The sequence below is a fragment of the Enhydra lutris genome, unplaced genomic scaffold (assembly GCF_002288905.1).
Source record: "Enhydra lutris kenyoni isolate GAN:26980312 unplaced genomic scaffold, ASM228890v2 scaffoldscaffold34, whole genome shotgun sequence".
Taxonomy (NCBI): Eukaryota; Metazoa; Chordata; class Mammalia; order Carnivora; family Mustelidae; genus Enhydra; species Enhydra lutris.
The window spans coordinates 10713556-10730599 of record NW_019154118.1 but is presented as its reverse complement, the minus strand read 5'-3'; the positions used below and the strand labels follow the sequence as shown (position 1 = coordinate 10730599).

General features: G+C 37.3%; 1 protein-coding gene across 1 annotated transcript; it reads left to right on the top strand.

Annotated features, from left to right (window-relative positions):
• The first annotated feature begins 12369 nt into the window (after positions 1-12369).
• Positions 12370-13334, top strand: LOC111153825 (olfactory receptor 8G5-like). The gene is given in 2 exon segments (XM_022513081.1): positions 12370-12571; positions 12574-13334. Coding segments are annotated over 2 exon segments (933 nt in total). The 5' UTR covers positions 12370-12399.
• The last annotated feature ends 3710 nt before the right edge of the window (positions 13335-17044 follow it).

The window sequence follows — 17044 nt, the reverse complement described above, 5'->3', positions numbered from 1 at the left end:
TGTCATGTCAGAAACAGTTCTTTAATTTGCTAATATATGTAACATGTTAAGTTTATTGTTCAAATGTTTGGAAATTCAATGACACTCTCCCATATAACACATCTCCTAAATTCTGCTCCAGGCCACTCCTTTGAAGCTTATTGGAATGATTATGAGTGGAGAAATACTAAGAATAAAATCAAAGTCTCTTGAGTATGAAAGGAGCCTTAGTTTTATTTTTAATGATAACATAAATAATAAGAACGATGATGACGAAGATAATAATTGTAACATATGTTATTGAGAGTTTATGAAATATCAACAAGTGCGCCCAGCACTTTAAGTGAATAACCTTATTTAATATTTACAGTATTCTCTCAGGGAAGGCCCTAGTATTATTTCCCCTTGAAAAAATGAGGAAATAGAAGTTTATTTAGTTTGGTTAATTGCCCTGGTCCCAAACATAATAAATGATCAGCCTGAAAAATTGACTCTAGAACCCACAATTTTATTCAGAGTAGTACTTTGGTCCTAGGTGCCTGTAGATAGGTCTAAGACATCCTGAGAATTTCCTTCTATACATACATCATTCCCAGTTCCCTATGTGACTGATGCTTTCCTAGAATTTCAATGCTATTTTTTTAACGACAAATAATCATGTTTATTCAAGGAGAAGGAAAATGTGAGTGACAGCCATAATGATTCATCGTATTCATCATGTTCTCTACATTAATTGAAATTTAAAATAAAGAGTAGCTGGGCTTTGCTTATTGGCTGGAAGGTTGGGCAACTGCAGAGCTTAGATTTTTGCTCATTGTTGTAATAGAATCACAGAATCTTAATGCTGGGATGGCCCCTGGATGGCAGCTCTGTCATTTAGGCCAATGGTCACTGAGCGGGGAACTCATGGAGGGAAAAGCTTCAGAGACCTCTCAGAGGTTTGGTTCAAGCTTCATTTAAAAATATTTGTACACCTGGGACTTAAAAAAAATTACACATACATCCAGAGGGACAATATGCCAAAGTTAACACATGGAAACCATGCAATAATGCGTGCTATAGGTTAACACAATAATCAGAGCTGCAGAATAAAAATAGTTACCAGTTACTATGTGCTTATTATTCACTAGGAACACCCTAATTGACTAATAGACACTTGCCTGACAGTCAAATAAATATTTGACTACTTATTTGATTATTTAATCATAAGTCATTTAATAGTAGCTTCCTCCTAGTGTTTTTATGATGAATAAATGAGAAGATATACATAAACTCTTAAGTATAGTACTTGGCACATGGTAAGCATTCACAATATATTAGCTATTATTAATTCTTATAAACATTCCTGTAAGGGCTCCTTTTACCCCTATTACACTACATGTAATTTGCTGTAGCATGTGTTAACCTTAATATCTATCTGGGGGTGTTAATTGATGTTTTCAGTTCCTAAATGAAAATATATAATCCAGCGGGATTAGTTAGTATGTTAAAGATTCTAATTCAAAACCCAAACTCCACTGTTATTATTTCTGATCAACACCAGAAGGCTTTTAATTAGCATAATGGATGTTAGAAATGACATTTCATTGGAGAATTGAACAGTGTTCAAGAATGAGTGATCCGGCAGGAATCTGACGAGGCACTGCTGCCCTTGAATGAATAGGAAACGAGAACCTAGCTAGCCCAGGGGCACCTGGGTGTCTTAGGTGGTTTAGCTCCGACTCTTGGTTTTGGCTCAGGTCATGATCTCATGGGTCCTGGAACTGAGTCCTGCTTAGGACTCTGCACTCAGCAGGGAGTCTTCTTTTTTTTTTTAATTTTTTATTTTTTCAGTGTAACAGTATTCATTATTTTTGCAACAATGGCCACAGTCGCCAAACTGTGGAAAGAACCAAGATGCCCTTCAACGGACGAATGGATAAGGAAGATGTGGTCCATATACACTATGGAGTATTATGCCTCTATCAGAAAGGATGAATACCCAACTTTTGTAGCAACATGGACGGGACTGGAAGAGATTATGCTGAGTGAAATAAGTCAAGCAGAGAGAGTCAATTATCATATGGTTTCACTTATTTGTGGAGCATAACAAATAGCATGGAGGACAAGGGGAGATGGAGAGGAGAAGGGAGTTGAGGGAAATTGGAAGGGGAGGTGAACCATGAGAGACTATGGACTTTGAAAAACAATCTGAGGGTTTTGAAGGGGCGGGGGTGGGAGGTTGGGGGAACCAGGTGGTGGGTATTGGAGAGGGCACGGATTGCAAAAATAATCAATGCTATTTTCACTTTTATTTCATTTACTACAATGAAAACAATCAAAATCTTTCAAACCTGTACTGATCAAGCCAGAAAATAGCAAATATGGAGACTCATTGTAGAGTCTCATTCTCATCATAGAGTTTCAAGTTATTACACTTGAGGACAACATTTTTTTTTTTATAAAAGCAGTGCAAACAACTTTGTCTTATCTTTATACCAGTGATGCTGCAGCTGAGTATGAAGTAAATGCTATGGAAGCCAAATATCTTGCTCAGTTATGTCGTTTTCAGGCGGTTCCTGCTCTTTCGCCCAATAATTGAGAAAGAGTTGCCATTTCATGTCAGCTTTTTCTTTGAAACATCTCTTCTGTCCTTCCATATTTTGTTCTTCTGTTTTTGGGCCTTGAACATCTTGCAGGGAGGGATTTACATAATATTCTTGAACACTCAGTTGTCCTTTGTCTCTTCCCAGTTCAAACCCTCCACCTCATTGTTGTCAGGTCAATGGCCTGTGTGCTGATAGAACAAGTTGCAGTGTTTACCTATACTTTCAAAATCTAGGACAGAAAGATATATCTTTACCACCTTTGTATTCCATTATCTGTTCATTCAGTGATGTCAAGCATTCGTTTTCAAAAAGTCCTCACAGTTTTTATTTGACTTTTTCATCAGTCAAAAAAAAAAAAAAAAAAGTGGAAGGGAAAATCACTAAAATGGCTACAGTTGCAGCTCCTGTCTTACGCATGAGTCCTAGTCCAGTGCTCTGCCCAACAGACACAAATGGGCTCATGCAGGACAAACAAAAAGAGTCCTGGTGGGTAGACCCTTGAATTACTGGAGCGACAGCTCCTATATAAAATACAGATTAAATGAAAGGTAATGGTCTCTTCAAGAAAGAGGGAAAAAACCTCTGCAGACCAGAAGATCATGTCATATTTTGGGTAATATGTAAAGCTACTAAAAGAGAGAAGTAGACAGAGGACATCTCATGAATCACCTCTGGATCACTGCAAGACAACACTCTTTATTTTTTAAAAAATTTTAAAAGATTTTTATTTATTTATATCAGATAGAGAGAGAGAGAGAGAGAGAGCGAGAGCACAAGTGGTGTGGGGGGGTGGGCAAAGGGAGAGGAAGAAGCAGACTCCCCACTGAGCAGGGAGCTTGATGTGGGGCTCCATCTCAGGACTCAGGGATCATGACCTGAGCTGAAGTCAGAAGCTTAACCAACTGAGCCACTCAGGATCCCCCATCACTTCTTATTTTAGTGATGGGAGCTGCTAAATGTTTTTATTTTATTTTATTTTAAATATTTTATTTATTTAACAGAGATCACAAGTAGGCAGAGAGGCCGGCAGAGAGAGAGAGAGAAGTAGGCTCCCTACTGAGCAGAGAGCCTGATGCGGGGCTGGATCCCAGGACCCTGAGATCATGACCTGAGCCGAAGGAAGAAGCTTTAACGCACTGAGCCACCCAGGCACCCCTTCTAAACGTTTTTAAAGCAGGGAGTGAAACAATTAGTTTTGCATGTTAGTAGTATCACACTTAAGGTGGTGTAAAAGATGGGTAGAGAGACATTAAGGCTGAATCAAGACTCATCAGCAGCCATTTGATTGTTCTAAGCAAGAAACTGTATGCAGTGACAATGGAACTAGAAGGAAGGAGTCTCTCAAGAGATTTTTGAAAAGTAGATTGTTCAGACATGGTTGAATCGAGGTGAGTCGAAGGTACAGGAGAGTATGAGGATGAACACACAATTCTCGTTTGGATTACTAGATAGGAGGATGGTAGAACTCTCAAGATGGTGCTCACTAACCCTAGGTAACAATTCTTAGCAACACAACTGGGACATGTAAGCCTTGGTAACATCCCAACTTTCTGTCTCCTCATTTCTCTTTCTTTATATATGTATTCTCTCTTGAATCAGTACATATAATCCTCCCAGAATGGAAAATGAGCTTCTATGAATCTCAATAATTTTCATTATTGTACAATCATTTATAGAAAGATCTGTTCATACCCTTCCCATGTCTGACTTTAACCCAGTTCCAGCTCTCTTCCCACTTGCTTTATTCAGCACACTAAGGAAACAGTCTAAGTCTGCTCACCTGTAAGGTGGCTTTCTCAGCCCATAATATTCTCCAATAAAAATCCCAGAATCCTGCAGCCACTGCTGTTCCAAAGCTAAAAGAAGATTTGTGATGCGTGGACATGTGGGATCTTGCTTGCATCTGAAACAATTATAGTGGGAGGGATTTGCAATAAGAGATCATCTATCACTTTGTTCCTAAGGTGGTCCATAGTCCAGCCACAGTGGAATAGCCTGAGACTTGGTTAAAAATGCATAATCTTAAGCCATACACTATATTTACTATTTCAGAATCTGCATTTGAACAAGTTTCCTGGGTTATTCCTGTACACATTAAAGTTTGAGAAGCTTCTAGCAAATATTGATATCTGACATCAGACTTTAAAATTTTGATGTAATTGATACAGAGTGCACCCTAGGTATTGAGATTAAAAATAAAACTTTTGATGTTTTGAAATGTGCATCTGAAATGTGCATCTAATGTAACCCAACCTTAAACTCCTTTAAAGAGAATTGAACCTGATATATTTAGCCATATTTAAGAATTTCCCTTCTGTTGTGAGCATCTAATTTACCTTGATTCATATTGATATGCTTTCAAATATTCCTGTTTGTGAAAAAACTGTGTGAAAACATATAAGAAAGAAAAAGCAATATGAAACAGAGATGCTTAATAATAAAATACTTTCTTTAAATGCACAAGTTAGCAAGTGAGATTATTAATAACAAGGATCACCAAAAAAGCAAATATTACATCAATATTCTGAATTCTTGTCCCCTAACCTCAAAATTCAATTGTACATAGATTAGACTTTTGAATCAAGTAAGCATATGACCTACTTAAGCATAAAATAAACATATTTTGTGCAAGGAATTAATGATTTAATTCATTATTTTAAAATTTGTAACCCTATTCGGCATAAGATACCTTGTCAGTATGTCCCTTGATTCTCTAAATCCTGCTATTCACAGTGGGGACTATGAACCAAAAGCCCAGACTAGGAGTTTGTAAGAAACGCATAAGCTGAAATCCCACTCAGACCTGCTGGATCAGAATCTACATTAAAAAAAAAAAAAATCCTCAGGTGATCCTATGAACAAATCTTTAGCGCTAATTGACAAATTCAGAATTGACCAAAGAGTCCCTCTGGAAGGACAAGTTCACATAACTGGAACATGACAACTGCAACTGCTTCTTTTCTCAAGAGCTTGTTCCCTGAGACATGGAAATCCTCCAGAGTATTTGTCTCCAGGTCATTTGGTGCCTGGCATGCCTACATCTGGGGACCAACCTTCAGAGCACACCAATCTGAACCGTTCAGAGGCCTGTGGAGGGGAGGAGTTTGCTACCCTGAAGCTGGAGAAACACAGACTGGAGACCTACAGTTAGAGATGCTGGCCGGTGACACAAGCCAGGTTTGAAGGGGGCTCTGAGACCAGTGGCTGTGCCTGCCCTCTCAGCACTGAAAGCGGCAGCATCCCTACGACTCCCAGCACCAAGAATGAGTGCATTCTCCTCTTGGCATTGAGGTTTCTAGGGAGAAGAAAGGTGAGTGTGCTCATCTCAGCCTGTGATCTGAGATCTACTGAAGTCTGGAAGTAATTACTTTGGAATTTAGGCAAAAAGTCCTCAATACGTGTATGGATTGACTGGTTCATAAAATGCTATTTCAACTCTTTTATAATGTGCCAAACATTGTGCTCTCGACTTGGGACACAAAGGAGAATACGTTTGATTAGGTCCATCATCCGACTTACAGTGTAGTTCAAGTCTGAAAATGTGCTGTTTGGAAATGGCAGTTTTCTGAGAATTTCACTGAAAGGTCCAATCAATTATAAAGAATTGGAGAAAGTTTCCATAATTATTTCAATTTAAGTGAGATTTGAAAAGAAAAATAATATTTAACAGACAACAGAGAGACAAAGGGTTGGTGGAGCCATTTCATGTGAAAAAATAGCAAATAAAAAGGTAGACAGCTGAGAAGATATGACATATTCCAGGAACTGAAAGAAGCCAAGTATTTTGTGGCAGAGGAAGAGGATACAAGAACTAAGGGTGGAGAGAAGCAAAAGAGTGTGGGTTTTTGTACTTTATCACAAATTCAATTAAGGAAATCTTTTCTCCAGTGCCCCTGAATGCGGATCATCATCTGATTTATGGTTGAGTGTAATTTATCACTAGTAACAAATAGCTCATTCCATTTCTAATAACTCAAATGTTAGAATATTTTTCCTTACATTGGTTAAAGGGTATATTCTTATAATATTTCAAACATTTACACACAGGAAACTCTTCTCCCATTTGCTTTTCTTAGGTTATATAAGGATGCCTGCAAGTGATCCCATTACTCTCAAGTGTCTCCCAAACTCTTGACAGCTACTGAATGCCCTTTATCTTGTCAATGCCCCTCCTCAAAAAAGGACACTCATAACTAATACAGAACTATGGATAAAAGCATAGCATAGAGCTTCCTAGCCTCATGCCGCACACAATATTTAATATTGATATGGCATAATGGGGTAAGTGGATGAAACAGTTTGTGGCTGTTGGTGACCAGCTCAGAGGCTATCCACACTACCCCAAGTAGTGGCTAAAACCCATACCTTAGCACCACCATGATCACTTCATGACATTCCAATTCTGTAGCACTTGAGTTAGGGGTGGGGAAGCTATGATATAGGTCTTCTGTGGTCTATTATATAGGTCTTATTCATTATCATAGTCTAGCATTTTTATAAATGAAGTAAAAATCTCCCATTGCCTTTTAAAAAAATAATTTTATTTATTTATTAGAAAGAGAGAGAGGGCGCAAGCGTGAGCAAGGGGGTGGGGCAGGGAACAGGGCAGAGGGAGAGGGAAAGCAGACTTCCCACTGAGCAGGGAGCCCGAGGCCAGTCTTGATCCCAGGACCCTAGGATCATGACTCAAGCTGAAGGCATACACTTAACTGACTGAGCCACCCAGGCACCCCTCCCATCACCTTTTGTAACATCCCCTATTCTATGGGCTATATTGATTTACTAAGAAATATGCTTATTTTATGTTTTCATAGGAGTCACCTTCATACCCCATATCTTGTATCTGAGGAATTTTTTTTTAAACTGACATTAGAAGTTAACAATTATTTTCTCCACCATATTTTAACTTGTTTGTTTGGACTATTTTCAGTGTCTGGATTCATTGTCCTGGTGATCCTTTAGCTCAGTGCCTGGCATTTTGCTGTCTTTCAGTAATGATTGCTTAATTAAATAAAAAAAGAGTCCTGAAGCTCTCCATTTAAACCACTAAGGTGACTTTAATTTCTTAACCCAATGATTTCCGAACAATCACCAGAATTACTCTGATAGTTTTGTTTGTTTTCTTCTAGCTTTATTTTTAGAAAGTTCAGTTCTGTAAATTTTCTTACCCTCAGAAATTCCAATTCACAATGTCTAGAATAGGAGTAGAAATTCTGTATTAAACAAACAAACAAAATCTCTTCAGATGAAGTGAGAGAATTTTGGAAGTTATGAATAAAGAATTTTGAGAATATTTTTAAAGATCCAAAAGTGATTAAGAAAACATCAAAAATAGAATACCAGATATAGGAATGAGGTAGAAGGTGGTAGTCACCACTTTACCTTTTTAATAAAAAGGAATTCCACCTGTAATATGGGAAGTTTGTTTAATGTTCAAAATTGATAATTCTAGAAATAGCAACATGAACAAATTATTTAGAGCTGTGGATGTAACCGTTAGAAAAAATCTTATCAGGGTACCTGGGTGGCTCAGTCTGTTAAGATCTGTTTTCAGCTTAGGTCATGATCCCAGGGTCCTGGGATGGAGTCTCTCTTGCTCCCTCCTCAGTGGGGAGTCTGCATCTCCCTCTTCCTCTGTCCCTCCCCCCATTAGTTCTCTCTTTCTCCCTTTCTCTCGAACTACCTCTCTCTCTCTCTCAAATAAATGAATAAAATCTTTTTAAAACAAGAAAAGAAAGAAAGAAAAAACTTTATCAGAGCTATCCTGCAGAAATTAGGTCATCTCTCAGAAACAGGACTAAGAGCACAGGATGGTGATTCACGAACTTTTGTTTTTCATCATAATCATGTTTACATTCAACATTTTTTGTAAGTACTGTAATCTCCCTAGATAGCTCTGATCAACCATATTGAGAAATCTCAACACTCTGGGTTCAAATATGTTCTACATCTGGCTGTAGAGAAACCAGCCCACTGTACTTTGTGTTACCCACATCTCGTTACTATTTTCACCTGTGCCACTTGCCTATATGAAGTAACAAGGTATGCTTGTGTCTGTGTCATGTTCACACTGAACAACTGAAGTATGGACCTTGACACAGAATTCCTCTGAAACAGGAGAAAGGAGTACAGAGGATGAAAGCTAGAACATTAAAATGTGCTTGAGTTTCTAGAGTGCAATCTTGTAACCTATTGAGAATCAATATCTTAATTCTCTTTCAATATCAGACTAAGCTGATATTTTCTATAAATCTGTAAGATGACCGGAAGTAGCTAAATGATCCCATTAGGAGCCTATTGGTGTCTTAACATATTGATTATCTGTTTAGAAGTAATTATCTGGGAAATAAAATATGTTGATCTATCCCTATATTTGGGAGGGATATCTTTATACAATTTAGTCTTCTAATCCATGCATATGGTAAATTTCTCTCCTTATTAAGGCTTTCTGTCATTTCTTTCAAAATAATTGAAAAGATTAAGTGTATAAACACTGCACACATTTTGTTAGATTTGATGTTAAGTATTTGATAGTTACCTGTTGCTATTTTATGTGATGCTATTTTAAAATAATTGTTTGATTTGTTGCCTCTTTCAAAAAAATACACAGAAATAATAAATAGGTGGAAAATTATATGCTCTGCAAACACTAGCCAAAAATAAATCTCATGATAATGTATTAATATCAGACAATGGCGACTGTAACCAGGACACATTACTAAATATAAAGGGGGCCATTCCATAACAATACAGGTTTTAATTTAAGGCTTGAGGTAATAAATAGACAAATCAGAAACTTTGGTGGGAGACACTGACACACTTATCTGAATAACTATTAGAATAACAGACAAAAAAATCACTATGCATATGCAAAGTCTAAACAACATTGTTAGTAAAGTGGACATAATTGAAATGATATGCATCACAGGCCTCTCAAAAACAAACAACATATTTTAAGATCCGTTGGGAATACTTATAAAAACTGATTTTATGGGGCACCTGGGTAGCTCAGTCAGTTAAGCATCTAATTCCTGATTTTGGTTCAGGTCATGATCTCAGGGTCACGAGATCAAGCCCTGTGTTGGGCTTCATGTGCAGCACTGAATCTGCTTGAGAGTCTCTCCCTCTCCCTCTCCCCCTCTCCCTGTTCACCTGCTCTCTCTCTCTAAAATAAACAAATCTTTAAAAAAATCCCTGATCTTATGCTTCAATATAAAGAATTCTAAGCGATTTGCAATGATTTAGATAATTCACAGTATGTTCATTGACCAGAATGAAATTAAGACAAACATTTAAAAATAGGACTAGTTAAAAACAAACCAACAAATAAAAAAACCCAAAAACCTAACTTTTGGAAAGTTAAGAATTCACTTCCACATAATCCATGGGACAATGAAAAAATGAAACAGAAATGATACTTTAAATTTGTTATATCAAAGCTTGTGAGATGCAGCTAAAATGGGGCTTCAAGAGAAATGTATAATTTATATGTACATACCAGAAAAAAAAAAAAGCTGAAGATACTGTCCATTGCAAGAAGTTAGGATAAGAACAGGAAATCATAATGAAGACACTATGGACTGTGAGAAACAAACTGAGGGTTTTGGAAGGGAAGGGGGTGGAGGGATGGGTGAGCCTGGTGGTGGGCATTAAGGAGGGCACGTATTGCATGGAGCACTGGGTGTGGTGCATAAACAATGAATCTTAGAACACTGAAAAAAATAAAATAAGAATTAAGAAAAATAATTATTTCAAAAAAAGACATTAATAAAGAATAAAAGTTATTAGAAATAATCTAAGTAGAAAATAAATGTATATTTCATAAAACTAACATAGCTAAAAGTTGGTTTACTTAAATAAATTAATGAAATTGAAAATCTTCTAGAATGAGAAATTAAGGAAGAAGAAAAGTACCATAATTTGCCAGTTTTAGGAGTAAACAAGCAGCAATCTCTGCTAATCAAAAACATTTTTTAAAGGTTTTATTTGTTTGTTTGAGAGAGAGAAAAAAAGAGAGCAAGAGAGCAGCGGGAGGAGCAGAGGGAGGGGGTAGAGAGAGAACCTCTCCATGGAGCCCCACATGGACCTTGAGATTATGACTTGTGCCAAAATCAAAAGTAGAACCCTTAACCGACTGAGCCAGCCAGGCACCCCCAAAAATACTTTTTAGTATTAAAGAAATCATCATGAAACACCTAACATAACACACTGGATCATTTTCAAAGTGGATGAACACAACGAAATTTCCATTTAGGAAAACTAAGAAGAAAGATAAAATCAGTGATATCTATTAAATAAATCCAGTCCCTTGCTAAAAATTCTCACACAAAGAAAACCACTGTTCTAGTTAATTATCCTGATGAATACCTCCAAATTTTAAAGGTAAATTTTGTGCAATTTATTTCAAAAAACACAATGTTTTTGAGATGTGTCTTCTTGCAGGCATTTGTGATTTATTCCTTTTTTCAAAAAAAATTTTATTATTTATTTATTTCAGGGCGAGCAAGAGAGAGCATGAGCTCTCTTGGGCACATATAATGGTAAAACCACCTGTTTGTCATGTAACTGAATAGGGGAGGACATTTGCAATTCTGTCTTTTCTAATTTTATGCCTCTGCTTTGTAGAAAAGATGAAGGGCAGAGAAAGAAGGATTGAGATATTAACATTTCTGCTTCAAAAGAAAATTTCTCTTTCTGTAACTTGAAGTGAGTAGTTGATAACTTATTTTGCAACTGATGAACTGTTAATAGGTAAGCACAATAACTGAGGATATTCACTCTCTGATTGGTAAGTCTCTCCCAGCTTATTACAAGGTCTGTAATACTGTTATTTCTCTTATACAGATTTAGAAGCCGAGACTCAAAGAGATCGTTCGACTTGTCAAAGTCAAAACTGTATAAGCTAGGAACTGCATGATAGTCTCTAAATCTGAATTTAAGGGCCACCATTTAACCACTATTCATACTGCTTTTTCAAGCAAAGGCAGAAGTACCTGCTCCAGGACCATGAACCCACTAACGGTGGGCCAGTCCGGTGGCCCAAACTGCGCACAACAATGGTTGTAGGTATTGTTTCATCTTCCTAATAATATTGAAACATCCGAAGATTTTATGTAGATATTCAGATTTCCTGATAATTATTTTTAAAACTGAAAGGTCTGAAAATAATAAGGCCTCTGTCCACTCCTACCAGAATTTAATTGCAGGCTATTCCCCTTGGTATTGTGTGCTCCCAAGTTGTCATGAAGTCAGTGTGACTCATTTACATTGGCTTCTCTAAATATTTAAGTTTCTAAGTCTCCACTTAGAAATATTGGCTTGATGATCACTGAAATGTTCAACATAGGAAAACACTTACCGAGTTTTCAGTAATTAGAAATATAGCTATTTTTTAAAAAAAGATTTCATTTATTTATTTGATAGAGAGAGAGAGAGAGAGAGCACAAGCAGGGGGAGCAGCAGAGGGAGAAGGAGAAGCAGGCTCCCCGCAAAGTAGGGAGTGCGACTTGGGGCTCGATCCCAGAACCTCAGGATCTTGACCTGAGCTGAAAGCAGATGCTTAACTGACTGAACCCCCATGTGCCCGAAAACATAATTATTTTTATATGAAATATATGTATTATTTTTTGGAAATGAGGCTTAATAAACATTAAACCACAATGAATTCTACTTATATAAATTGACTCAGAGTTAAATGATCTTACAGACCAAGAGGATATCTAAACCATGACTCATCTACATGGGGCACCCTACTCTAAATAGAGAAAGATAATGAAGTTTTTTGCAACAACTATGGTTTTTTCTCTCCCCTTCAGAAACTACTCAGAGGAAAATGGCAACAGGAAATCATTCCACAGTGACCAAGTTCATTCTCGCTGGGCTAACAGAGAAACCAGAACTCCAGCTGCCCCTTTTCTTCCTCTTCCTAGGAACCTATGTGGTCACTGTGGTGGGGAACCTGGGCATGATCACGCTGATAGGGCTCAGCGCTCACTTGCACACCCCCTGTACTACCTCCTCAGTAGCTTGTCCTTCATTGATCTCTGCCATTCCACTGTCATTACCCCCAAAATGTTGGTGAACTTTGTGATAGAGATGAATGTCATCTCCTACCCTGAATGCATGACTCAGCTCTATTTCTTCCTTGTTTTTGCTATTGCAGAGTGTTACATGTTAGCAGCAATGGCATATGACCGCTATGTTGCCATCTGTAGCCCCTTGTTTTATAATATCATCATGTCCCATCAGGCTTGTTTCTCCCTGATTTGGGGAGTATATGTTATAGCCCTGGTTTGTGCATCTGTTCATACAGGCTGCATGTTTAGGGTTCATTTCTGCAAATTTGATGTGATCAACCATTATTTCCATGATCTTCTTTCCCTTTTAAAACTCTCCTGTTCTAATACCCATGTCAATGAATTACTGATTCTAGTCTTCAGTGCAATTAATATCCTTGCCCGCAGCCTGACGATCCTTGGCTCCTACGCCTTCATCCTGTCCAGCATCCTCCGCATCCGCTCCACTGAAGGCAGGTCCAAAGCCTTCAGCACCTGCAGCTCTCACATCACAGCTGTGGCTGTCTTCTATGGATCTGCTGCCTTCACGTACCTGCAGCCATCATCTGTGAGCTCCATGGACCAAGGGAAAGTGTCCTCTGTGTTTTATACCATCATTGTGCCCATGCTGAACCCCCTGATCTATAGCTTGCGGAATAAGGATGTCAATGTTGCCCTGAAGAAAGTGTTAGAGAAAAGAATATTCTTGTGATCAGAAATAACATGAAGATCTTTTATTAGCCTAAGCCATTGTCTCTTATGTTGTATGAATTGATATGTTTAACTTTAGCCCATTTGCCAATATACAGCCTCATTTAGTGGGATTCTATTGACATTATTTCTTTATCCTATGGGCTTTTGATGTCACTGCTCTCTGGATTTTTCTCTTCTGAGTATCTCTGAGACACAGACTGGAAGTACTAAGAATGATCTGGATATAGGGACCCACTCACTAATGCTGTTACCATCACCCCCTCCCCTTTTCCTTTGTACAACTGATAAAAACTCAGTTCTCAGCCATAATGAAAGTATCTTCTAGCAGTGGTTCGAAATCTCCTTTTTCCTGTGTAAAGACAATGAAAATTGTAGCAATATGATGATGTAATCTTCAGCTTTTGGACCTATATTTTTAGCTTTTGCATCTCTAGTCTGGGAAAGCCTCTTTACCACCATATCCTACCCATACTTTCTTTTTCTGAACTATTTCCTCTATTTCAAACCTAAGAAACTTAATCAGAACTCGAAAATCTGAGTTACAGACCCATGAATTTGTTGTTATTGTGCCCGATCCAATATCCTCCTGCTCTGATATCTATTATTCCAGCTCGTAATGGTCTGTTTATTGTGCAAATTCACACTAGACTGTAAGCTCCATTAAGGGATACCCCTGCACATATGGTTCACAGCCATATCTCCAAATAGCAGAATGCTTGCCACCTCATAGGTCCTTGATAATTGTCTTGGTAATTGCTTTCCCTCTATAAAATATTTATATGAAAACCAGCACTTATCCAATGTGGTCTTCACCCATTAAACTTTAAGTGATACATATGGCTTTCTGGTTTTAGTTCAATTAAGTGTAACTTTGGAGAATTCTTTGAGGATCTTTAAGATAACTGGTAGCATCCTTTGTTGTTCCTATACAAGGATTAAGAAATACTAGTCCTGAGTTTGTTCTATTGTAAATCACAACACAGATATGGTAACTTGTTAATATCTGATTTTTTTAAGTCATTAAGTCCTGTTAATAGTCAAGAAGTACCTGAAACAAGATATTCAAGTATCTTGAATTCATGTACGCTTTAGAGACTAAACAAAATTAAGTAGATTTGAAATCTAATGGGTTGATGTGGCAAATCACATGGTAGAATAGTATCGGGAAGCAACTCCCTGCTGAGTGTGCTGCCCAATGCAGGACTTGACCTCACGACCCTAAGGTCATGACCTCATGATCCAAAACCAAGGGTCAGATGCCCAAACAACTGAGCTACCCAGGCACCCCTCTCTTTTATTTTCTAAGCTCAAACAACAAACATGTGGGGAAGTTAGGGAAAAATCACAAGATTTCTGGTTTCTCTACATTTATTCTTTCTGCTATATCACTATTTTTTTGCTCAGTCAGGATTATGTTTTCTTTTGCTATTTACTACCATGCTAACTGCTATACCTCTAGAGTTCTTTAATTTTCTAAGGTTAAATGCATAAGTCCTTGTGCATGCTAGTCTATATATAAGCTAGAAAGTGAGAGAGGTAAAGAGGTAAGTTTCAGGAGAAACAGAGAACCTCCTTTAGATTATGAATCCTAGTTTGAGTGAGCAATAGGCTTCCAACAATCCCCGGAAGAATCTGGAAAAATCCTGGAAAAAAGAGATTCAGAGATGGATAATCTCAGGGTTAGCTGGATGTGAATGACACTCTTGCACATAAACCACAACACCACTGGGCTCATGATCCCTGAAACACTGAGAATCTCAAAGTCATCTGTTCACAGACTCAAGCGATCATTATCACTGAGCTTCCTTCAACCGCCAACATTCTCCACCTAGTGCTTTGCTATCTATGCAGCCACTTATTTTTGTGTTCCATCCCAATATTAGTAAAATCTATCCAGTGACATCCAAATAACCAAATATAAATGATCATTTAGAGGGTCTTCTCCTGCTCAGACTCCAAGACATGACCTTGGGGGAAGTTGCCCTTTACTTCTCTGCTCAAACCTTCTTTTTGCCTATCTCCTCCTCCTCCACACCATCCCACAATGGAATTCTTAATCATTCTGTCAGCCACATCATTTTTTGGGAACTATTTAAAAAGGGGGCATAAAAGTGAATTGGGATAAGGTATCTTAAGTGTCAATTCATGGGGTAAAAGTGTAGTCAGAGAATATTATAAACCATGATTTGTGCTCATTTCCCTTACTTGGGTTTCCTAAATGGAATTTATAACAAATAAAAATCTTTTGACCTACTATAATTCATTATCCAGATTTAGTGACATCCTGAATTCCCTTCAGTTTTAGATCATATTTAATATTCCTTTTTTTGTTAAGGATATGTGATACTTAGGTTATCTTGGAGTTTGTTTTATTTTTGATGTGTAGCTACAGTATATTCTAGAAAACAAGTATGAATTGGGGCATCTGAGTGGCTAAGTCAGTTAAGCGTCTGCCTTTGGCTCAATCATGATCCCAGAACTCTGGGATCGAGCCCTTTCTTGGGTTCTCTGCTCAGCAGGAGCCTCCTTCTCCCTCTCCCTGTCACTCCCCTTGCTTGTACTCTCTCTCTCTCTCTCTCTGTGTCAAATAAATAAATAAAATCTTAAAAAAAAAGCAAACAAGTATGAATTTATTCCATATGTTTGGCACCAAAATATTGAGAATACCAGTCTTACCATTACCAAGTTAATGGCTTGGTAAGCCAGATACACTTAGTGTTATGAGATAAACACTGCTATCTTCATATCTACTGAATTTTGCATTTGAGCCCAGACCAATTATGCCTGGAGGCCTTCTTTAGGGGTCTCATCCTTCTTCAATAGAAGAACGATTTGTTAAGCTTTATTGTATCTTCTCAGATATATTGAAAAGATGAACAATATAATAAAATCAAAGAATCTCAAAATTGTAAAGGACATTAAGGATGTACATAGGGTAATCTTGCATTCAAATTAGTGATACAAGGTCATTACATCCCCGCAGGAATGTCATCTTACTCATACTTAAACTCTTACAGTGATTAAAAACTCAATCCTTCACAAGGCATCTTATCCCATTAATTTTTTTTCTATACTGAAATGAAACCTAACTTTTTTTTAGTTCCACTCTTTTTTACTGGTTATTCACCATGAAAAAGCACATAAAAATTCAGTATAGCACCTCCTCAAGAATTTGAAAGCAAGTGCCACATTTCTTCTTTTCTAATGAAAATGTCTCAGGAGGTGTCACAATGGAAGAATTTAAGGCTTTGGCCTGGAATCAGACCTGGGATTTAATCTCAGCACAGTCATTTTCTAGCTATGTGATCAAGTTCTAAATTTCTTGGTGCTTTTATTCCTCTCCTACTTATAAGGTTGTTTTGAAGCTTAAATTTAAACATATAAGAACATAAGAACAAATTAGCATAGTACCTGGCAAATGCTCAAACCATATTACTGTTATTAAAAAAAACAACAACAAAAAACAGAACAAAACAAACCATTTTCATTTGGGATGGTTTAAACACACTACCAATTTATAATCTTTCTTTAAATGTACTTATTTGATTAATGCTGTTTTGTTAGGTGAAATTCTAGAAAAAACATGTAAGATAATAATTAAATAATTGCTTATTATTTATTACAACCTATCTGCAACAGTGATACTTATTTTAGATATCTACATAGTCCTAGAAATGTTTACATACTATGAAATAGGGTGTTGCCATA